The following is a 24288-nucleotide window of genomic DNA, read 5'->3' as shown; positions in this document are numbered from 1 at the left end:
ATATGTCCTCGGGCTGCAGAGCCAGCAGCATGTAATTAGAGGCTATTTTAGAAAGGGAGATGCCAACAAAGAAGCTTTGCTCTCCCTTTACCTGACATGAATAAACGCTTGTAGGAAAATTAATAGAGGAGAGGGGGCTGGCAGAGCCCTCCCTGACTCACCTCATGCCACGAAATCCCTGTTTCACCCAGCCACTGGCTCTCAATTTGGCAAACTTCAGCTTTTCCCCGGGGTTTCCCCTTTTTCCAAGATCAGCAGGACATCTGCTGCCCCAAGAACGGGGACAAACACGGCTCAGCTTGAGGGCAAGTCAGGATTTGGAGCTGAACGCCCCAAAAATCACCCACTTTGAGTGAAATAACTTGTGTTTATGAGCCTCTGGGGCCAGCAGGCAGCTCATCTTTTCCCCCACAGCCCAGGGCAAGGCTGGGGAATGCACAAACAAGCCGGAGAAACACGAGGCCCTCGGGCAGGGAAAGACGTCCCGCGTCCAAGGGCAAGCCAACATTATGGGTTTGGAATGAAAATTGCAGTTTAGGCGAGCCCAGGGCACAGGAGCTGCTTTGCTGCCCCTCCAAGGTCCAAGCTGGTGGCTCCCAGGGGCCCCCAGTGACACCAGCAGGGCTGGGGAGGGGCAGCCGGACCCACAGCGGGAGCTCACGACGTCTGGCTCCCGTGTGTGTTTTTATAAAGCTCCAGAACCGGCCATTTCGAGGCTCATTTAAGAATCCCAAGGCTGCTAAAAATAACGAGGCTCCCTCCCTGCTCCACGCCAGCCCCAGGGTGGGAGCCAGCTCGCCCGGGGCCGAGGGGTTGGCAGAGCTCCGAGGTTGTGGGGGCTGCTCCTGGGGGTGGGAGATGGGGACAGAACTCCCAAGGTCACCCCTCGGTGAGGGGAACTCCCTGGAGCTCTCAGGATGCCCACCTGGGGGGCAGAAAGTGGGGAAAACCTGCAGGAGGAACCAGGGAAGCCACGGAAGCCTGAGCCAAGGGGCCGTGGAATAAATCCCTCTGGCTCAGGTGCTGCTTCAGAGCTCCTGAGCAAACAGCAGAGCCCAATAAAAGGTCCCTGTTGCCCTTGGCATCATCAGTCAACTGGACTTTGAAGCCAGCAGAGCTGACAGCCTGTTTGTGCCCAGGGCTACGTGGGCCTGGAGGTGCCAATAAAGTCCTAATTAACGGGGTCATTAAACCCAGGACCTCCTGGGGGACTTTGAGCAGGGGGAAACCGTGTCCCAGGTATGTCCCCAAGGGAGGTGAGAGCCACCAGGGGGGTCCTGCAGCAGTTCTGCTGCCACCCCCACGAGCCAAGGCTCAGGTCCTGTCCCTCCACCACCCACACGAGGCTCCAGGCACGGCAGGACCGGTCCCAGCCCGGCCCAGGGAGGGGGAGAGTCACCTCACAGCCAGAGTTCACCCAGCAAAAGCTGGGAGACAGCCCCTGGGTTCAATATTCCCACGATATTCCCAGCTGCTCACCCTCTTCCAGCCCTGGGAGTGCCCAGAAATCGATACCAGGGCAGAGGTTTTTCTCAAAGATCCACGAGCTGGGAGTTGAAAACCAGTGAGTGGATGCAGTGTGTTATAAACCCCGAGGCAGCAAAGGGAGGCACAGCTTCCCTGGGGCAGTTTTAGTGCCCAGGCTCTCCCAGCAGCAGAAATCACTTCAATGCTGTGGCAGCAGCAAGAATTAATTAATTCAGGGGTTGAAAAAGGCGTGTAAAGATGCCAGTGTAAACAAGAGGGGAACACACCAAGACCTGGCTTGGGGAGAGCGTGCCTGGAAAGCAAGATTAAAGAGTAGCAAGAGCCTTAAATTGAAAATAAAGGCTTTGATTGGGGGCATGAAGGGCTGGCTAGGGAGGAGAGCTTGGCACACAATGGTGTCTGCTCAGAAATACTGTCCCAGGTGAGGGTCCTGCACGATTCCAGGAGTGTGACAACAGAGATGGGGCTTGGGGGCAGTACAAGAGCCATGTCACGCTCAGGAAAGGGGCACTGGCCATTCCAGGGGCCAAAAGCCAGCCTGTTGTCACCACAGGGATGGGGAAGGTGGCAGGGAGAGCAGAGCAGAGCAGGGGAGAGCACCTGAAAGAAGAGTTTAGCAGCAGGAATTGGGGGAAATGTCGTGGTGACCTGGCTGGTGACTTCAGAGCCACCGTGGCTGAGAACAGGTCACGGAAAACTGTGGTCTGTGAAAACCCCCAAATTCCTGCCAGAGGAGGAGTCATGGCTTTGCTGCAGAAGTTCAAGCCCTGCAAGAGCCCAGCTCAAAGGTGTAAACCGGGCCTTGCTGGTGCAGAACACTTGAGCAAGGCCCTTCCCAGCCCATCCCACGTCATCATCATCATCATCATCAGGTGCTTTCATTTCACCAGCAATTAGTCATTCTCTCACTTGATGCAAGTGCCCTGGACTGCCAAGAGGATGGGTCAGTCCTGGAGCATCGCTGGGACAGGGGTCAAACTGAGCCTTCACCAAAATGCTGCCTCCTCTTCTCCAGCTGAACACACCGACTGCCCTCAGCCCCTCCCCTCAGGGCCCTTCCCCACCCTTATGGCCTCCTTTGGACGCTCTCTAACGACTTAAAATCTTACATTCTGGTGCCCCAAACACCCCAACGTGGCAGGTGCAGAGCAGGACAATCCCCTCCCTCACCTGGCAATGCCCCCCCAGGCAGGACACGCTTGGCCCTCCCGGCTGCCGGGGCACCCCCAGGCCCCCCCAGGCCCTGGCACCGCTTTCCAGCGCCTCATTGCTGGTTCCTCTCACCTGAAGAAGCCCTTGCAGCCCTCGCAGGTCATGGCATTGAAGTGGAAGCCGGTGGCCCTGTCCCCGCAGACGCCGCAGATCCGCGGCACGTTCCGGTCGCCGTCGCCGGCGGGGTCGGGCAGGGACGTGCTGGCAGCCCCGGGCTCCATGTCTGGAGAGGGATCAAAGCCAGGGGTTTATTTTGTCAAGCTGTTATCACAGCGATACGAAAAGCCAGTTAGATGCAAATAAAGGATTTTTGGGGGTTTGGGGTTTTTTACCCCCTCGCCTTGGCTTCGGCGGGAGGAACTCGCGTCCCCAACTCGTGTCCCCTCTGGCTCCAGGGGCTCCCACCACCACCAAGCCGGGTCTCACGGGATCACAGGGTGTGCTGAGCTGGGAGGGACCCACAAGGAGCACCTCAGCCCTGTGCAGGACACCCCAAATCCCCACCCTGTGCCCCAGAGGATCATCCAAATGTTCCTGGAGCTCTGGTAGGCTCAGTGCTGTGCCCACTGCCTTGCCTGGAGGTGTCCCCCCTAAAACCAGGGCTGATCCCCCTCCCCACACCCCACAGAACACACTCACAGCCCTTTGTGGGAGAGCTCCTACAGCTCACCCCACACCCTGAGGGTCTCCTTTGCCCCTTTTCCTCCAGAAAGCCTTGGGGGGGAGCAGAACTGGCCCTAAAACCCCAGGGCAGGAGGTGACACAGATGCAGCAGAGAATTTCCCTCGTGCTCTGACAGGAAGCGGCACCAGCTCCCGTAAGTGAGAAAATAACCTGAACATGACTCAAAATGAAGATTGTTTTTTTTTTATAAAAAAAAATCCCTCACAGGGCTGTAAATGAGGGTGGGAGGAAATAGTGCTCCCAGGGCAGATCGCTGGAATGAGAATTAAATAGAGCTTTTAAAAGACTCTCCCTGGTTTGTGATATCCGCTGGCAGAAATCTGTCTATTAGGAACACTGAGTACCTAAAAGCACCAGGAAAATAAAGGCTGTAAAGTTTTCCTGGTGCTGTATCTTGGCAAAGGTCACACCGAGGCTGTGGGTGCAGCTCAGCTCACCCTGGGAGCTCCCAGCAGCTCCTGTGCCTCAGTTCCCCCTCATAGAGGACAGAGTTGTCCCCTCTGTGCATCTCGGGATGAGAAATTTTGAGCTGATTCAGGAGCATCATGCAAGCTTTTTTTTTTGTTTAAAGCCTGGTTGAATGTTGTCTCCACAGGGGCTGAGGCAGCTGCTGCCTCCCTGCATCTCAGCTGCTTTCAAAAGGCTTTGGCTAGAGCTGGACTTGTCCTGTGTAAAATACCCTTTATCAGTCACTCAGTAACTCCAGACAGTGAGTCTGGAGCAAAAATGAGTTGAGGGGGAAAAAAAGAAGACGATCCTACAATTAAAGTCTCACTGCAAAGCTCTTGCTCGACCCAGGGAAGCCTGGAGTCCTCTTGGGCCTTGCCAGGGGAGAGCAGAGCTGCCACACAGAGCCCAAAGGCTCCACAGCCCTGCAGCACCTGGAGATGCTCCCAAAGCAACCCCAGGAGGTTGGAGTTTCCTCCCCTGAAGACTGGTATGGCCAGTGGTGCTGGCACCTTCAGAGAGGGGTCCTGGTGGTCGGTGCTGCCTGGAGGAAGCTCCCAGGAAAAGACAGACCCAACCCCGAGGAGAACATCCCGTACCTGGATCTGGAAAATACGCCATGCTCCGCTGCTGCACGTCCCAGGAGCTCTGGAGCTGGGACATGGAGCCACCCACACCTAAAAAAAGGCAGACAGGACACGAGCTGAGCCAGCCCCAGACCTTCCCGAGGTCGGTGACTCAAGGAGTGTCTGAGTGTGCCCCGGTCCCGCTCCGGCCCCTCGGAGCACCGTGCCCGGGGTGGGGTGATCTCCCAGATAATCCTGCCAGCTCAGGTACCACTTGTCTGGTTCCCACACCACCTCCTCAGCCCAGATCCGGGAGGAGATATCCCAGCTCCAGGCCACCCTCTCTGCGTGCTGGGGTTGCCACGGGAGCCCGAGGAACACGGCGGAGAACAAAGGGGCACAGGAAGGGGAGAGGAGAGCGAGAGGTGCTCCAGAGGTGTTCCTTTACCTTCAGTAATAATTTCCTATCGATTTAAATCTCACAATCCAGCTTGCTGAGCGCGGGGGGCTCGAGGGGAGGCAGAGCTGGGTGGCTGCTGCAAACACAGGTCCTTATTCCATGCCCACTCAAAGCCTGTGGAATCACCTGGGCACCCCAAGGGGAAGGTTTTGCCTCCCTTTCCACATAATTTTGTTCTTTCAGCAGCTCTGGGAATCACCACGCTGAAACAACCCATTTTTCCCAGGGTGCCAAGAAGGCTGGGACAGAGGCAGGAAAAAGCTTTTCTCAAGGTGCTTTACCTTCCCTGAGCTCCCCCTCGAGCTGGGGGTGACCTGTTCTCACACCAGGCAATGGGTTGGTTCGTTCCCTCGGGTCACCCCCATGTCCAGCACGAGCTCAGAGACCCAAAGGATGATGGTGCCACAACGCAGGGCCAAGGCAAGGGGAGAAACCCACATCCAGTGGGCAGGCAGCTCATCACACCAGCCTCAGCTGAGGGGTTTTGTGTGTCCCCCGAGTGCTGTGCTGGAGGACAGGGCCAAGAGACACCTTGGGAAAACACCTGCTGAGCACCTGGATGGGAACCTGCTCCCTTGGCCATGCAGAGCATCTCTCCACGCTGATAGCACCCAGAAAACCTCTTTTTTTTCTGGTTTAAAGCCTGGCTGAATGTTGTCTCCACAGGGGCTGAGGCAGCTGCTGCCTCGCTCCATCTCAGCTGCTTTCAAAAGGCTTTGGCTGGTGCTGGACTTGCCCTATGTTAAACACCCTTTATCAGTCACTCAGCAACTCCAGATAGTGAGTCTGGAGCAAAAATGAGTTGAGGGGGAAAAAAGAGGACGATCCTACAACTAAAATCTCACTGCAAAGCTCTTGCTCAACCCAGGGAAGCCTGGAGTCCTCTTGGGCCTTGCCAGGGGAGAGCAGAGCTGCCACACAGAGCCCAAAGGCTCCACAGCCCTGCAGCACCTGGAGATGCTCCCAGAGCTGCTCCAGGAGGTTGGAGTTTCCTCTCCTGAAGACTGGCACGGCCAGTGGTGCTGGCACCTTCAGAGAGGGGTCCTGGTGGTTGGTGCTGCCTGAAGAAAGCTCCCAGGAAAAGACAGACCCCCTCTCAGGTGTCCCCCTGCCTCGTCACACCTCTTGCTTCCTCCAGCTCTGGGGTGAAAAAGCAGCAGGTGGTTTGGTGGTGATGCTCGCTGGAGAGTCCCAGCTCTGTGCCAAATGCAATTCCCACATGGATGATGGGGCTGCTTCGACCATCTCCAGCTTCTTGGGAAATGTTGCTCAGCCCCGGGATGGAAGTGACGTCAGAGCGCGGGAGGAGAGACAGGGGAGTTTCCCTCCACCCCCAGGAAAGGTTGCTCAGTCATTAAACCTGACATTTAAGCCTTCACTTCTTGGAATTGAAGCAGAATAATTAAGTGTTCGAAGGGCTCAGCTCTTCCCAGCAGCACCAGAGAGGCCAAACCAGTTTCGGGGCTGCTGCGAGCGAAGTCGCAGCCGCCCCGTTGTCGCCCCAGCGAAGCCCCACACGGGGCTGGAAGGACCAGGCTGGGGGCTGAAATCCCAGTAAAGCCCGTGAAATCCCAGTAAAGCCCGTGAAATCCCAGTGAAGCCCGTGAAATCCCAGTAAACGCTGTGAAATTCCAGGAAAGCCTCCCCATGTGCTGCCGCGGGCTCTGCGGGAGAGGCCGCTCGCTCCCAGGGAGGGTTTTGTGCTCCCCCGGCTCACACTCAATTAACACCACGCAGCCAAAACAACACGATGCTCCTCAGCCTCTCAGCGCCTCTGGCAACGAATTTAAGCAAAAAAAAAAAAGCCAAACAAACAAAAAGAAAAAGCTTTTTTCGGAGTCCAAATGGACCCATTCATAAGACGCAGCTGCGGCACTCGAGGAAGCCTTTTCCCCCTTAAAAAAGACAATTAAACCATTTCCTTCTGGAGCTCCCCAGAGCCCTGTTATTGAGCTGCTTTCCGTGAGATTTATTGGGCAGCGGACTGACAGCTTTCTGGGAAGTGGGAGCTCCCAGAGCAGCTCAGCACCAGCCTGTGCAGGGGAAGCTCCCCGGGTTGCCACATCCCTCGTGTCACCCCTCACCTCCGCTCCTAGGCTGGAAGAAACACTTTTTTTTTTCCCCTGCAAGACCTGGAGTGGCTGCAGCTTCCCGGGAGCCGGGCAAGACCTGGCAAGGGCTGGTGGTGCCACGGGACCGGCAGGTTTTCGTTCCCTGACGCAAGTCAGCTCATGCCACCCCTTCCCCCGTGGATTTGATTAGGGGTGAAACCCTCCCCTCACGCCCCCAGACCACGGGCAGAGGCTGCTCCGTGCCAGGCACATCCACACAGGCATGGAAAGGTGACAATTCCCACCCCCAGGGAGCCCAGACACTGCCAGCCTGCCCCAGTGTGAGGACCAAAGGAGCCACAAACATCACTTTCAGGAAGGTCGGAAAGACTTAAAGAGAAAAAAAAAAAATCCCTCTCGGAGGAACGGGAGCTAATCTCATTCCCTGGGAGGAATCAAGCACTTGGGGGCTCCCTAAATGTTCTGTGGGGTGGGAATGAGTGAGCCTGGGGACACACTGAACCTGATTACAGCCACCAGTGCTCCCAGTAATGTGGTTAGAAAGGAGCAGCCGCTGGAGCAGCCACAGCCCCCGGCAGCGAAGATCAAACAGCAGAGCAGACAGAGCAAGGTGTGCTCTGAGCCCTCTGAGACCCCCCAGCAGCACAGGGCCCCCTCACTGCCACCTCCAGAGTCTGGGAAACCAGAAGGGAAGAGAGGGACAGTCCCCAAATAGCCAGGTTTGGGTTTCCAGGATCATCGACGCAGCGATGCCACCCTTCCTGACTCCTTTGTAAAGGGTGATTGGATATTTCTGTACAGATGATTAGATATTTCTGCACAGATGATTAGATATTGGGAAGAAATTCCTCCCTGGGAGGGTGGGGAGGCCCTGGCACAGGTTGCCCAGAGAAGCTGTGGCTGCCCAATCCCTGGAAGAGTCCAAGGACAGACTGGAGCCCCCTGGGATAGTGGAAGGGTTTGGAACAGGATGATCTTTAAGGTCCCTCCCAACCCAACCCACTCCGTGATTCCACGAGCTGGTTTAGATGAGATATTAGGAAGAAAATCCTCCCTGTGAGGATGGTGAGGGGATGGGATGGATTTCTCAGAGGAAGCCCCATCCCTGGGAGCGTTCAAGGCCAGGTTGAAGCAACCTGGTCTAGTGGAAGTTGCCCCCTGCCCATGGCAGGGGGGTGGGACTGGGTGGTCTTTAAGGTCCCTCCCTACCCAAACTACTCTCCAAGAGGTGTCAGAGCCACCAGGAGACCTTGCAGGGGCTGCAGACCCTGCAAACACACCCAGCCTCCCCCATCCAAAGGCGCAGGGACTCGTCCCCCAGCAAACACACGCGGGGCAGGTGGATGTGCTGCTCCCCCTCCAAGACAGGAGCTGAGGGCTGGAGTCCAGGCACAAATTCCATCCAACCTGGATGGGAAAAGCCTGTTCAACGACCTGGGAGAGGGGCCAAGGGAGCTGGGGCATGGCAGGGACACGAGGGCTGGGTGGGACGAGCGTCACGGGGCAAACCCTCGGCGCCTTTGCCGGGCGGAAAAACCACCCGGCCCTTTACAAGCCCTTTACAAACCCTTTACAAACCCTTTACAAGCCCTTCTCTGCCACACTGGCGAAAGATCTCTGTAAGATCTCACGTCCCAATTAGGCAACAAACCCCTTACGTGTGCAGGTAAAAAGCAGAAAATATTTGCAAGTGCTGTTGCCCCGACTGGAAGGAATGAAGTAAACAGATTTCCAGATTACGGCTCGGGCACCGCTTCAAAACTGCCTCCAACCTGACTCCTCGCTGGCACCACATTTGTCACTCCAACCACAGAAATCAGACAGAGCCCTCGCTCCTCGAGCCCCCCGGACCTGTGAGCCACGGGAGGCCCCACTGGCACCCTGGCTGGATTGCTGTGACAGGGGATTTTTTACCGGAGCGACGCGTCCTTTGTCAAACTGCCCTTCAACAAATAAATGAAAGCAACTTTTCACGCGGCAGCAACGCTGACAGGGGGCTGGCAGAGCTTCCCTTGGCGCATCTTCGCTGTGTTGGGGCTGGTTTTGGCTGGCCATGGGAAGAGGGAAAGGGGAAATTCAGCCCCAGCCCGGCTCGGGCTCTGCCCTCATTCCGCCCCGCGAGCCTCATCCGTGCACACACATCCTCCCTGGACCAACTTGATGCAAGAGCTTGCAGACACTGGGGCAGGTCTCGAGACCTTTTGCCAAGCAGGATGAGCAAGACTGGCACACCCCAGCCCGAGCAGAGGCCACTGGCACCGATAAGAGCACCAACCCAGGGAAGTCTCAGTTGCGGCATAGCAGGAGCGCCCACAGACCCCTGGCCCTGCCCTGGGGAGCAAACACAGCCCAGGAGACAAGAGCCAGCCTGAAACACGGCCAGTTCCAACGCTGGTGAGGGGCCTGTGGGCACCACAGCATGGGAACTGGGGAGAAACCAGCCCTGGGAAGGGTGGAGCATCCTCCGGCGTGGAGTCACCGTGGGCTCCGTCAGGATTTTGGGTTTCCTGAGTGGGTTTTTCAGTAGAGCTCCTGACTGGGGGCTCTTCCTCCCTGTGTGAACCCCCCTCTGCAGGGGAAATGACACAAAGCTGGGTTGGGTTGGATATTAGGAAAAGGTTCTTCACCCAGAGTGGGGAGGAACATCCACGTTGGGCACGGAACAGGGTCCCCAGGGCAGCGGTCACGGCCTCAGGGCTGCCAGAGCTCAGGGAGCATTTGGACAGTGCTCTCAGGCACAGGGTGGGATTTGGGGGCTGTTCTGTGCAAGCCAGGAGTTGGACTCGATGATCCTTGTGGGGGCCCCTTCCAGTTCTGGATATTCTGGGATGGTCCTTTGGAACCAGCTCCCAAACAATCCCTGACCACGAACAAGGCCCTGAAACTGCCCCTTGACACCCCCATGGAGCGAAGGGGCTGCTGCATTTCAACCTTCCACGTTCTGCTGCTCCAGAGGTAAAGCCAGGAGAAGCAGGAGAGGGAAGGGTGAAGGTTTGCCAAGCGATGGAGCAAAGAGCAGGGCAGATCAAACGTGCCCGTGCCAGGGCACCCCGGGACGGGCACAGCAGGGGGAAAAACCAGCCTGGCAGCTCGTGAGCTCCCAGCCCTGGCAAAGCCGAGGTCAGGCACAGGAGGGATGGGGGTCCCAGGTGTTGGATGAGGCCAGCCATGGGATTTGGGCTCCACAGACCCCATTACCCTCTCCATTCCAGCCGTCCCCCTGGGGCTGGCACTGCACACAAATCAAATTTAACCATTGGATTGACACCCCCCTGTGCCTCAAATGGGACAGGGCACAGCCCACCACCCCACTGAACACACCCTGGGGGAGGAAACCCCAACTAACCACACAGGTTCCTGCTTTTTCAGGGACTCTCCCAGCAAAGATCCCTGCCTGCAACCCCACAGTCTTTCCATCGAGGCAAGAAGCCCCATGCTTCCCAGTCCATGAGCCACGGACACACAACCACCCTTTCCCAATGCATTAAGGCTGAACAACAGCCTAAAAAGTAGCCAGGGATCCCTGGGGAAGGCCACGGGTGCCTCATTTCCTGAGCAGCCGCGGGAGGATGTTGGTCATGAAAGCCGTGGCTGGTTCCCTTCCACTCGGAAGCTGCTGCCTGTGTTTGTGGTTTAGGGAGAAAGGCAGCTGGGAGATGTTAGGCTGGACTAGCTCAGCAGAGCTGCATTTACAGCCAGAGTTCCACACTCTGGGCCAACAGCCCGTTGCACTGGTGTCCGTGTGTCCCCGTGACCCAGGGCTGGAGCGGCTGCTGGAAGGGGACGATCCAGCTTTGAGGTTTCCAGGGGCACAAGCGCCGGTTCACGGGAAGGATCCGGCCCCATCCAGCCCCCCTGTCACTCACCAAGGCAGCCTGCAGGGTGCCCTGCCCGGATTTAGGGGAACCAACCTCACCAGGCACCCCAATTCCCATCCCTACGAAGCCACAGCAGGTCCCAGGCCCTGGCACGGCTGGCCCAGGGCAGTGGTGGGGTCACCACCCCTGGAAGTGTCACCACCCCATGGATGTGGCACCTGGGGACACAGCCAGTGGTGGGGGAACAGGTGGACTCAATGATCTCAGAGGGCTTTTCCAGCCTTAATATTTGATATTAAGCCTTAATATGTACAATTTTGCGTTTCTGGAGCAGGAAGGGGGGGCTGCAGAGAGCTCCCCGAGAGCTGCTCTGGGAGACACTGCTCATGCTCTCAGCCAGCACTGACCCTGCCCTGAGTGTTCATTAGCTCAGGAGAGAAGGAGGGACAAAGTACAGAAAGAGTTTGTCCCCCTGAGGGGTTTTTTCCATGTTTTATGACTTCCCACAGGCTGGGGCAGCTCAGCCTGAGCCTCACCCACAGGGCCCTGACTAAGCTGCTTCTGGGACCTACCAACAAAAAAACATCCCAGAGAAAACGAAAAGCAAGTCTGGAGCTACCAAAGGCACTTCAGGAGGAGCTGCTGCTCTGTTTGTTGCTCACGTGGATGCAGTGGACGCTCATTTCCCAGCACGTCCCTGCTCCCTGCAGCCACAGCCAGAGCTGCCTTCACCCACTGAGGTTGAATTGGAACTTAAAGACCAGGAATTCCACGTGCAGGGTCTGTGCCTGAACTCAGAGGGCTCCAGGACAGCGATCAGGAGGGATGGCAGAGCTGGCTGGGCACAGGGGCTTTTCCAGCATCTGCACCAAACCCCCACCAGCTGCTGTGTGCAGGATCTGACAACTCCTCTGCTGTCTCTGCCTCTCCCACCCCTTCAATTTTAGCTGCAGACAGGAGCAGCACGTGAGAGCTGTCCCCCCCTCCCTCATTTTCACTTCTTATCACCAGGAGTTATTGCTCCAAGCCAATATTTCCAAATGGAAACTCCACCTTTAGCTTAGTCAACACGATTCCCAGGCTGATATCCCCGTCGTTCTGCCTCCCAGGAACACCACCACTGCACCCAGCTAATTGCAGGGCACTGCAAGGACAGGGCAGAGGGAAAACTCTGCCCCAACGAAGCCAGAGCAGCAACTGTTTCCACAGATGCCCCCCCTGTGACATTTGGGGTCACCTGAGCCCTTCCCAGGTTTCCACTGTCCCCTCCTCTGGCTCCAAATCGCTCCCAGGCTTCACCTGTGTTTCTGTTTCCCAATCACCAGTTCCAAGGTAAGGGCACCCAAGGAGCCCTTTCCTCTCCTATTCCAAAAAATCCAGGAAAGGCCGACAGAAAGGAGCTGTCCCTACATGTGGGAAATACCACACTCCTTCAGAGCTTCTCCCCTGTTTCGAAATATTTGCAAACAGGTTCTCGCTCTGTCGCCCTCCAGAGAGGAAACCACGCCAGGAGCACACAACCCCCAGCAACCTGGACACTGAAACCAGTTCATTCAGCACCTCCAGCCCACCCTGGGCTTTTTGCTGGAGGTGGGAGGGGAAAACTCCAGCTGATTAAGCTGCAAAATGCTACAGAAGCCGCCCTAGAAACAGCAATCTGAAGGTGTGCCCCAGGTTTGGGAGAGAAACTGGGACTTGGCTGAGGAGGGGAATTTAAACCTTGCCTAAAGCACGTGTTAAGCCAGGCCAGGTTCTCTCCAGCAGCACCTGGATGTCAGGACTATCTGAAATTGCAGCGACAGGACCCAAGGGAACCACGTGAAGCTGTGCCAGGGCAGGGTGAGGTTGGATTTTAGGGGAAGGTTCTTCCCCCAGAGGGTGGGTGGGCACTGAAGAGGCTCCCCAGGGCAGTGGGCACAGCACCAAGGCTGCCAGAGCTCGAGGAGGGTCTGGGAAACACCCAGTGGGCTTTTGGGGTCAGAGCTGGACTGGATGATCCTCGTGGTTCCCCTCTCAACTCAGGACATTCCAGCTCCTCTCTGTGCAAGGAACCAGCCCAGAGTCCAGGATTCAAGGTCTTGGGACTCACAAAGTCCCGACGGACGTGGGAAAGATCAACGAGAGGCTGAGAGATAGGGCCCTTCTGAGGCTGCCGACCTGCTCCAGTGGCCTTTGACACAATAAACCCATTTACGAGGATTCCAGGTGATAGAGGGACAACATTCCCAGAAACAGAGCCCTGGTGGCTTTGGCTGAGCCGTGCTGGGAGCAGACTGTGGGGAGATGTTTGCTGCAGGGTGTCCAAGCTACTCTCAAACCCACCTCATCAAAGAGCACAAATCACTTTTTTAAGTCCCTTGCATCTATTTGGCCGCTCCAGCTACAGCGTTTCCACTCAGTTATTTCTTAATTAGTTGTAAGACATTTTATTTATGAGGGTGGGGAAATCCTGACATGGAGAAAGCTGCAGTTGGAGCAGCAGGAAGAGACGGAGAGGGGTTGATTTGTGATGGATTACTCACCCTAAACCAACACCACAGACACACAAGCCTTGACCAGCCCTTGTTGCAAGGCCTAGATAAAGGCAGGAGGCTTCCCCACCAACAGATTTCTCAGGAATTTGGCACTACAGCAAACAAGAAGTGGCATTGCAAGACTCTTATTGAGGGGGGAAAAAAAAAATCAGCTCCCAAAATCCGGCACGACAGGACTGGAAGTCTCACCCCTGTGTTCCAGTGGGAAGTTACACCATGAGCAGATTTTGGGCAAGGTTGGACTCAAAAATCAGTGTATCCAGGACCTACTTTCACTGAAGAGACAGAGCAGGAGCCTCACAGTGGGATATTCCCAATTTAGGAGGAAAACACCCTCCCCCCCCTCCCGAGTCATGTCATCTCCAAGGTTATCCCAGAGCCAGGAGTATTTGCACGTGTGGAGCTACAAGTGAACATCCCCAGGGATGAGATGAACTCCCAGCTCCTCAGAGACAATCCCTGCCTTGGGCACAAGCTCTGGGAGCTCAGCTCGGTGCAGTGACACCCTCTCATTCATTACTTGCATTAATTCTTTGCTTTCTGCCTCCCACCTTTCCCCCCAACAACACCTCCCTCCAGCCCAAGCCTTCCCAAGCAATTCCAGCCTCCTTAAGAGCCACCAGCAGCGATTTTCCAGCAGATCTTTATCAGCTGATTAAAGGACAACTAGAAATGCAGCAGCCAGGGATTAACAGAGAGCCCCTGAGACAGAAGGAGGGGAAAAAAAAAAAAAAAAGAGCAAGGAGAAAACCCAGAAGTCAGACCAAACCAAGAGGACATCCCTGTGTCACCCCTCACCAGGGAGGTGGAAGGTAAAACAATCCCAGTGAGTGTTAAACCTTCCCATTAATTGCTGCTTTTCCTTGAGGTTTTGGGGCAGAACCACAGCCCTGTTATTGCAGATCAGGGACCCCAAAGAAGGGCCAGATTGCCCAGGCTGAGCCCTGCTGAGCCCCTGGGCTGCTCTCCCAGGGCAGGAGGGCAATTCCCTGTCCCAGGAATTGGACAAAGAGGAGTTGGCTCCCAGGTCTCTGCTTCTCCCACCTGTCTGGACAAGCTGACAGGTAAATGGGGAGCTGGGCCCAGGCAGGGCATGTGACAGCGAGGCAGAGCCATGCCCTGCCCTGTTCCTTCCCTGGCAATTTTCCTGCTGCTTGAGGAAGCGAGTGGGTGAGCACAGGGTTTAAAGTCGTTCCTCTCTCCCGAGAAATTGCTGGGTAATTCTGCTTTTCTCCTGGCCAGGAGTGAGCTGGAGCAATCCCACTCCAGCCCTGGAGCAACCCCACTCCAGCCCTGGAGCACACAGTGCTCAGCCTGGGCTGCAGGAAGACACAGAAAAGGTGTTTTCCGTGCTCTGACTCAGGGGGCTGCGAGCAGAGGAGGCTGCAAAGCACCAGCCCTGAGCTGCTCACCCCTTCCTACCAGTGGGTCTCGCATCACCCCTGGATTTGGGCACCCAAATCCCTCAGATCTCACCTCCCATCCTCTCCCATAAGTTTGTGCACCCGAGGTCACACCACCAGCCACAGACACTTTGTCACAAGAGACTTCAGTGGTTTGAAGTTCCACCACCTGTGACAGGTGAAATGAGCAGCAGGAAGCATTTCTGGCACCACAGGAGCCCCTGGGTGTGCAAGAGACCCCAGGCCCACCCTGAGAGTTCATAGTTCAAGCATCAAACGGGGCCAAAACACCGATTTTTGTGCCCTGTCCTTTATGTGCAACAAGGAGGACGGTGCTAGAGGCCACCCCGGGCAGCAGCAGAACACAAACCCAGGTTTCTCCTCCTCTGTCCAACACTGACCAGGCCATGGAACTCCCTGAGTGTCCAAGCAGGCAGTGCAGAACCTCAGAAAGGGGTGGACTCTCCTTGGAGCACAGGCAGAGGTGGGGACAGGAGCTGCCTGCACCACAGTGCCAGGAGAAAACAGGGAAGGAAAGCAACACACCAGGAGAACTGTGTTGAGGAGGGCTCTCCTCCTCAGGGAAGAGCTCCCAAACCAGAGATTTAAGCTCAGGACTGGGAACTGGGCAGCAACTTCACACTCAGCCTAAGCCGGGCTACGGAAACAACAACAAAAATCTCTTTACCTGGCGACAAATAACCCTGAGCTGAACCAAACCTCCAGGCCAAGGGGGCACAAGGGGCACGTGGAAGGAGGCAGGCGCTCCCCAGCTGGTGTTTCCCACGTGGCAGCCAGGACTCGCTGTCCCCTCTGGGGACGCCCAGGTGAGCTCAAGGACACGGCACGTTCCGCAGAACTAAGCAAGTCTAAATATAGACCCGACTGCAGCTTATCTGCCTCCCCAGCAGGAGCATTTCTGAGGAACCCTCCCTGTCAGCACCAGCCCCGGGGAGGGCACAGAAGGGTTAAGAGACCCCCCCAGAGCCCCCGTCCCTCACCTGGTGGGCGGGGAACCCACCCGAGGTGGCACCAGGTGGGCGAGGAAACCATCACCCCCCTCCTTGCCTCGTGCTGGCCCATCGTGGGAGGCTCCTTGCCCAAGCAGGGAGGAGCAGTGGGAGCACTGAGGAAGCAGGAGCTGGCGTGGGGGGCAGCCTGGCATTGAGAAATCGGGGCAGCACCTGCACGGGAGCCGGGAGCGGGATGGCATTCCCAGACAGGGTGAAAAGGCACGGGAGAACAGGGGCTCTGGTGTGGGAACCCTCGGGAGGGAAAGCAGCAAAAGCTCCTCGGGAGAAAGGGCAGGAAGGCACGAGGACTCCCAGCACGGGACAGTCACTCACCGGCGTCCCGGTGACCCGCAGAGCTCAGGAGTCACGTCAGCAGGGCCTGGGCAGACACCATGGATTCCTGGCAATGAGGAAACGGCTTCAGAGGGACAGATAAAGGTCCCAAGTACTGCTTTTCATCACTTTTACACCCCGTTTCCATGAATTAGAGGCAAAGCCCGGCTGGCACAAGGCGAGGTTTGTGCTGATAGCGCCGTTAACCAGCCCAGATAAGGGAGCTGTACCTGAGGAGCAGCTGAGTCAGCAGCTGGAGATGGAGCTGGAAGCTGGTCAGGGGTGCTGGGAACGCCCTGTTGCCCCACTCTGAGCTCTCCTGGCCCATTCCCCCCAGCCACGGCTTCTCCTTCCTCAGGTCACCCCCGAGAAGCTCCACTTTAAAGCCTCAGGGTCAACACCTTCCCCATCTCCCCGGACTTTTGCTCCCCTCACACCTTGGTTTGAACCATTCCCTCCACCAGCCCCGGCAGCAGGAGCTGGGGCTGCCCCCCAGGCACCAGCACACGGCTCCTGTCCAAAAAAAAAGGGAGTTTTCATGTTTAGATAGGACAGCTCAGCTAGAAGGGACCTGTGACAAGGAGCTTCTCCAAGTCCGTTTTCAGCTGGGCCTCCCGTTGTCCCTCCAGAGCCAAAATACAACTCAAAAAGCCCAAACCAGAGGGATTCTCCCCACAGGGATTTACACATTATTTATACGCAGAATTAACACATTAATTTATTAATTTATATTATTTTATATTATTCTTATGACCTCATATTAATTTAGTAATTATATTAATAAATCTATATTAAAGTATCTATTTATATTATTTTATATTATTCTTACGACCTTATATTAATTTAGTAATTATAATCAATAAATCTATATTAATGTATTAATTATACTAATAAATATTTTATTAATTTATCAGTTATATCAATAAATATATTATTTTATACACAGAATCAGCACATTAATTTATTCGTTTATATTAATTTATTTCTGGGAGTGAATATTAATTTATGATTTATATTAATAAATGAATTTATATAAATCGATTAATTATATTGATAAATAAATTTATATTAATTTATTAATAAATACTTTATATCAACTTATTAATTATATTAATAAATACATTAATTTATACACAGAACTAACACCTTAATGCTCAGCAGTCAATTGTAGGCCAAAATATTCATTTTAAGCAGTGTCTGCATTTGCATTTCTCTCATTTTTTTTTGGAGAGTGTGTGTGTCATATTTTAATCCCAAGCTTTACAAAATTGCTGTGAGTCCACACCACTGCCTCTCCTCGACAGTGGAGGGACAAGCATCCCATGTTTGCTCCCTCAACACAAGCAGGTGAAGATGTGTCACCTTTCCCCTCAGACAGACCCCCTTTAACTGGGATTTTTCCTTCCATTCCAGCATTTCCTCTCCCCAAGCCATAGAAGGTTTGGGCCGGGCTGGCTCTGCTTTGGCTCAGCCACAGGAGGTTAAAAATTACTGCTGAGGGCACCTCTGCCCACGGAGAGCGAGGGGCAGCACCTCCCCAGGGTTAGTTATTAAAGGGAGGAAGAGGCTGGATTATCCAGTTATTTCATTTTAAGTGGGATGGGGGGGAAAACAAACACCCAACTGACCCGAGGCACATCCTTTGCCTGGTGAAAAACCTCTTTTTTGTGCCTTTGTCCGCTGGGAGGTCCCCCAAGTGATCTGTTCACACGCTGGGAGACCCCGGGCAGGCAGGACAGACACTTCCTGCACCTGCCAGGCCTTCCTCTCTCCTCTTCCTCGGGTCCCTGGTGCCACAGGGGTGGCTGGCCAAGCCGTGCCATGCCAGCACAGAGCTGCCCCACCTCAGCCTGGCACTTTCTTTTCCCCCTCTCTCCCCCCAGATAAACCCACTTCCACGAGCACAACAAGAAGACCCAACTGAACTTGGTTTTAACCCCCCACCCAGGCCTGGTTTAACTCTGTTTTAACATCTTCAGGGAAGGCAGAAGAGGTTTTATTCAAATGAGTAATTACAGCCTCGACTTCCTTCCCCCCCAGAGCAGGTTAAAAATTCCTCCCAACCATCACAGAGGCCCCTCAAGAGCCCAGAGCACCGCAGAGGAAGCACCGAGGAAGAGGAACAGGACACTGAGGTGTCTGTCTGTCTGTCTGTCTGTCTCCCCTGAGAGGAGACACACGTGTCCCCGACATGGCTGGTGCTCCTTTAACCCAGGGCTCGGAGGAAGATGAGTCACTGCCCAGGCTCTGTGGGAGGAGGACACGCCACAAAAACGCTGCTTCTCCTGAAAACCACTTTCTGAAGAAACTTTTACTGCTGAAGGGCTCAAACGAAAAAAAGGGGGGGTGGGAGGAGGAAACCGAGAGGAAGGAGCAGCTCAGCCCAGAAAACAGCCACTCTACCTGCTCTTCACCAGCCCCCCACAGCTCCCCAAAGGTTGGGGGGCTCAGTCCTGACCCAGGGAAGGATCCCCAGGTCCTCATGTAGGAGCTTCAGGAAGACCCCCCCACCCCATACCTTTGTCTTCTTTGTGCTGGGAACTCACTGCTCCAGGCAGTCCCACCTCCAACGGATGGAAAGTCACTGGGGAATTACAAACAGAGTACAATCAGTGCCACTGTGGGGTCTCAGCCCCCCCAATCTGCCCCAAAAAGTACTGAATTGGGAGGTTAATTTTAACATGCATTGAAAGCTGATCATTAAGCAGGCACTTCTCTGAGTCAGAGAGCAGGTAAGGAACAGGCTGGAAACCCTAAGCCACCAGTTAACACCCCAACAGCACCCAGGGAATTCACAAGCTTCAAAGCCCCCCAAAAAGGGGACACACAGGGAGGGGACGTGGGGAGGGGGACAGGGGTGGCTTCCCATGACGTGGTGAAGCTCAGGAAGGGGCTCAGAGGGGGAAATGGGGGTTCACACCAACGTGGGGGGTGTGACTGGGTCCAGTTCATCCCCATCCTCACCCCAACCCCAGAGGGAATCACCAGCCAGCCCGGAAAGGGTAAAGCCAGCCAGAATTTAGGGGGGAGAGGAAAGCACCCCAACCACACTCACCCCCACCCCAGTCGGCACCCCAAATTCCAGGGTGAACCCTTTCATTCTGGGCCCAGCAAAGGTGGTCAGAGTCTGAGCCCGGACACCTCTGGGACCCAATAACCAGGATCCACCCCCGGAAAGCCACAGAGAGGCTGAGAGGACAGGAGACACCCCCAAACCCTCATGGGGACCCCCTTTGGCAGGGAAAGCCCTAACAGCCTGGGAGCATCAGCCGAGGGAGGCAGTGAGCAGGAGGGGTCTCACACGGGAACCCCCGAGCCCCTGACACGAAGCACCGGGGGGGCTCAAACACACACAGGACCCCCAAAACCCGGCTGGGGAACAGCGGGAACCCCGCGCCCACGTGGGACCCCAAACCAGGGAGCACACGGAGCTCACCGGGGACGCTCAACACTTCCCTGGCACCCCCAAACCTCGGGGCAGCCCCACGCACCCCCCGTACCCCTTCCCCGGGACCCCCAAACCTCGGGGCACGCCCCGGGACTCTCCAACCGGGAGGGAGAAAGACAGCGCACCCGGGAGTGCCGTCCCGCGCCCTCGATCACGGGCACCCACGCCCCCTTACCCATATCGCCGTCCCGGTGCAACCCGCACCCACCCAGGTCCCCCCGGTTCAGCAGAACACCCGCCCCTCGTGTCCTCGTGGAACCGCCCGAGGCCACGCAAGCCGACCTGAAACCGGCACGACGGGGTTCGCCCCGGGACCAGCTCTCCCGTGCCCCCCCCGGTACCTTCGCTTCCCGGCGCTCAGCCGCCCCCCGCCCACCTTCCCGTGCCGCCTTTTGACGACCGCGGTCTCGCCCCGCCCCCTCTGACCACGCCTCCCTCGACCACGCGCCTCCCCGGCCCCCGCCCCGCCAATCCAGCGCGCAGCAGCCTCGCCCCGCCCACAGCACCCATGTACGTTGGCGCCGCCGCGAGCCCCGCCGCATGGGGCTGTCGGGCGTGGCCGGAGATCGCACGTGGCTCCCCCGGAGGGGCCGTTCCGGGTCCCCGGGGCCGTTCGGGGGGTCCGTGGGGAAGGATTGGAAGGTCTCAGGGGCACGAGGGGGGCTGGGGGGGGTCTCCCCCATCCCAGGAATGCTCTGGCAAACCCACCCCTCCTGCCCGCTGGGCTCGGCCCCCTCCTCTCATTTTGGGGGTCCGACCCCGTGCCCTGCAGACCCTCCCTCTGACGGCAGCCTGGAGAGAGCTCCTGAGTGTTCCCGGGCGTGAGAAATAGAAACCCAGTCGGGGTGAGAAATAGAAACCCAGTCGGGTGATTTCCAATTAGAATTTATTATATGATAAAAGCAAATTCAACGCTGGGTGATCAGGGAGGGGGTTCAACAACCCCCAACGCCTGTCACACCCAAAGACAGTTGTTCTACACTTATTTCCAACTAATTCATGAATATTCATTATACATAAGCATAAACATTACATATGGTTAAGTCAGACATTCAGCAGATGTTTCCTTGTTATCTATACAAAGTTATAAATTTTTAAGAAGGGTGCTATTATCTAGCTAACTAAACAAAATTCCTTCACTATAAATCTTACACAAGGTACAAGGGAGGTAACTTGTTTTATCTCTTTATAGAGGCCCAATTAAGTTTTACAATTTGTTTTTCTTTTTTCTCTCCGGGTCATATTGACCTTACACTGTTTTCTCTTAATTAGCCCCAATCATTTTGTCAGTTTATCACACCGGGGGTCCTGGCAGGTCTCTGGTGGAGTTCCATGGATTTCTGTGCCTAGTGCTTGTGAGGGACTTTAGGATTTTATAGGATGAAAGGATCAATATTATGCACACAATTAATATTTGCTGGTTTTATTGTTCGGGCTCAGAGTTTCAGCATGGGCTGGTTACTCAGCTCTACTCATGGCACTATTTTTTTCCCCATAGGCTGTTTTATAGAGCCATTTTGTTTTCTTGTGTTTGTGCTTTGTTCCTCTCACCCCCCACTGTCCTCCCTGAAGACAAAGATTCAGGATAAATGCACACAACATCTCTTCATCTGTCTCCATAAGTGGAAGTACTGAGTTTGATACCCCAACAAAAGATCCAGTTTGGATCCTGGTGTGAAAGTGTTGAACCCTGAGCAGAGCTGTCAGTCGGTCTCTGAATAAAAACCTGACTGTCTCTGGTTTTGGATCAACTTTTTGGGGTTTGCACAGTGAATGTTGTGACTGAAAATCCTTCCCTGTAGCTGCTGTGCTTGGGCTGTTGTCACCTCTAAGATACCAAATAGCTCAACACCCAGGTGGTTTGATAGTCTGACTGGAAGGTCTTGATCCCGTGAAAGGCTCTGGGAACATCCTTTTGCTGAGTGAAGTTCTTTTTAAAACAACTGTCAAAGTCCTCCAACTGCTCCAAGTTGCCCCGCAGAGCCCAGGGCTTCAAATCCCTGGGGACCAAGGACCCATAGGACACCTGGATCTGGCTGCTCCTGCAGGATCTGTTGGTGTCTGGGACAAAGAGGGATCACAAACACTGCCCCTGACCCTCCAAAATCCTGTTACTGGTGATGTGAGTCAAACTTTGTGGGGGTTTGGGCTGAACAACTTCAGGTTTTGCAGCCCCAACCCAAAGCTGCTCCATCACCTGGGCACCCCCAGGCTAAAAAACTTGGGATGTTCGGCAGTTTTTCCCCTTTCCACCTTCAAAATCCCCAAAATCTGGGATGCAGCCACCAGCAGGGCTGAATGAACCAGCAAGAAATGCTTCCAGAAAGCCCCAGGGTTGATCAAGTGTCCCCTAAACCCAAAATGCCTGGAGAAAATGAGCCCCCTCCACAAAGCAATCACCGCCCCGAGCAGCGGGTTCAGCAGCTCCTGTTTGCGTGGGGGTGATGCCTAAAGAGCTTCACAACTGTTTTCAAATGGGTTTAATGAGGGAAAATCACGTCTGGGAAGAAATGGGAGCTCATTAGAGACAATTTAGTGGCGCAGAAGTGGTTTTGGGAGGGTGGGGAGAGGGGCTGTGGGTGGGACCGGGGTGACTTGGCCCAGGAGAAGCTGCACATCCCTGTCCTGGCTCTGTTGGGTTGTGTTTCAACGTTCAAATGTCTCCCAAAGCTCCTCAATCCCACAAAAGCCTCCCCTGTTGCCAACTCCACCTTTTCCCACGGCCCAGAATTTGGGCCCCAAGTGATGGGGGAGGCTTGTGGCTGGTGAGGGGTTTGATTTCCTCCCTCTCTCCCGACCTTGGAGCTGCTTCCAGCAGCTTTCCTGCTGCTCTCCTGCCCTCCATCCACCTTGCACAAGGGAATGGGGGCCAGATCCTGGCTCTGCTCTGCTCTCCCTCCCATCCCTGTGGCTGCACAGGAACCAGGAATTGTGCAGGGATGCAGGAGGGGGTCATTCTTCCCCCCAAACACCCCCAAAATCACCCCAAAACCCCAACAAAATTACCCCAAAGCCACACCAAAACCTCCCCAAACCACCCAAAAAGGGGCTCCAGGAGAGCTGGAGAGGGACATGGGGCAAGGAATGGAAGGACAGGACACAGGGAATGGTTTCCCAGTGCCAGAGGGCAGGGAGAGATGGGATACTGGGAAGGAATTCCTCCCTGTGAGGGTGGGCAGGCCCTGGAATGGATTTCCCAGAGGAGCTGTGGCTGCCCCTGGATCCCTGGAAGTGTCCAAGGCCAGGCTGGATCCACCTGGGATGGTGGGAGGTGTCCCTGCCCGTGGCAGGGATGGGATGGGGTGGGCTTTTGGTGCCTTCCAACTCAAACCATTCCATGATTCCATGGTGTTCCCCTCAATTATTTCAGGTTAGAGCAGCTTTTCCTGCATTCCCACCTGTTTATTTCCATGAGATCATGGAACAGTTCGGGTTGGAAGGACCTTTCCAGGGTGTTTTCCTTCCCTGGGGGCTCCAAGAGGGACTTTGGACAAGGAGGGATGGGACGAGGGGCTTCCAGCTGGGAAAGGGGAGACTTAGGTGGGATTTTGGGAAGAAATTTCTCCCTGTGAGGATGGGGAGGCCCTGGAATGGATTTTCCAGAGGGTGCCCCATCCCTGGAAGTGTCCAAGGCCGGGTTGGATCCCCCTGGGATAGTGGGAGGTGTCCCTGCCTGGGATTCCATGATCCCATGATTCCATGATCCCACTCCAGCTCCCTGCCCTGGGGGAAGGGGGTGTCAGGTATCCCTGAGGGACACAAAAACAAGGGAAAAGAAAGCCCCCCAAAAGCCCAAACACAACATTTTGGGGAGCCCAAACACAACCCTCCATCCCGCTCCCCCCGAGGGCTCTCCTGGCGATGATCCAGCACTGGCTCCATCCTGGTGAACAGGTTTCCTTGGAAGTGGCTGCACAATCCCACTGGAGGAGGGAGAGGAGGGCAAGTAGATGTTTGTTCCCCCCTTTCCACTCATCCCCACTGGATTTTTGGGGGGGGGTAGGGGGGGAAACAGCTCTGGAAAGGGAGCAATCCTGCCCCCAGCCCCTTCCTTGGGATGCACCGACATTCCAGAGCCCACAGCGCTCCCAATTCCCACAGGGAAGGTGAGCCAGGAATTCCTTCCCTCCCCTGGCACTTTGCTCTTGGGAAGGAGAGAATAAATGATCCGTAAAAAGTTTCCATTGGAGAGCAGCTCCGATGCCTCTGGAAACATTTAATTGAAATATTTCATTCATTGAAACTTGATTTTGATGGTTCGGGTGATTATGAGGGGAAGGAATTCAGTTTTCCACGACGTTCTCCCATCTGTTGAGGTGGGAAAACACCCCCCTGGAGAGGATTTAGGAAAGAAATGTTGGCCCAGGTGGGGGGGGTTTATTTGTTCCTCTCCTGGAGCCATCAGGGATGGGAGGAAAAGGCTGGCTGGAATATTTTTCCCCCAAATTTGGAGGGGATGTTGGGCTGAAGTGGCCCAAAGCCAGCCAAAAACCTGGGAAAAATAGGAAATAAAAATGTCAGGAGAGTTGAGGAGGGAGATGGAGCAAAGATCAGGCACTGCCTGCACAGAGCAGGGACCCCATGGGGCTGTTTTGGGGGAATTCAGGGCGAATTGGGGGTTTTCCGTAGTTTTTCCCAGTGGGAACTGGTGTGGGGATGCTCCATACTGGGAGGAGTGCCCTCAAACTGGTGGGGTGGGGTCCCCATACTGGTGTGGGAGGGCTCATACTGGCACAGGGTCCTTCAAACTGGGCTGTGGGGGCTCCACACTGGGGGCCAGCCCTCCCAATACTGGGCCAGGTCAGTCCCA

The 24288-nt window shown here is 55.4% G+C and overlaps 1 protein-coding gene across 2 annotated transcripts in view; it reads right to left on the bottom strand.

Moving 5' to 3' along the window:
• VDR (vitamin D receptor) overlaps positions 1 to 18616 on the bottom strand; it is a 28876-nt gene extending 10260 nt beyond the window's left edge. The window contains exons 1-4 of one of the 2 annotated variants that reach the window (XM_018069932.2): positions 18549 to 18616; positions 16031 to 16097; positions 4431 to 4508; positions 2773 to 2923 (exon numbers count right to left, since the gene is read on the bottom strand). In XM_018069932.2, coding sequence (XP_017925421.1) covers positions 2773 to 2923; positions 4431 to 4494 — 215 coding nt within the window. In that variant the 5' untranslated portion in view covers positions 4495 to 4508; positions 16031 to 16097; positions 18549 to 18616. Of the gene's footprint in view, positions 1 to 2772; positions 2924 to 4430; positions 4509 to 16030; positions 16236 to 18548 lie in introns of those variants that run through there. The other variant, XM_029958620.1, reaches the window with a different exon arrangement.
• Positions 18617 to 24288: the final 5672 nt, after the last annotated feature.

Source organism: Manacus vitellinus, unplaced genomic scaffold (assembly GCF_001715985.3).
Source record: "Manacus vitellinus isolate BGI_N305 unplaced genomic scaffold, ASM171598v3 scaffold_160_pilon, whole genome shotgun sequence".
In the NCBI taxonomy this organism is placed as follows: domain Eukaryota; kingdom Metazoa; phylum Chordata; class Aves; order Passeriformes; family Pipridae; genus Manacus; species Manacus vitellinus.
This window is presented reverse-complemented; position numbering and strand designations above follow the sequence as displayed.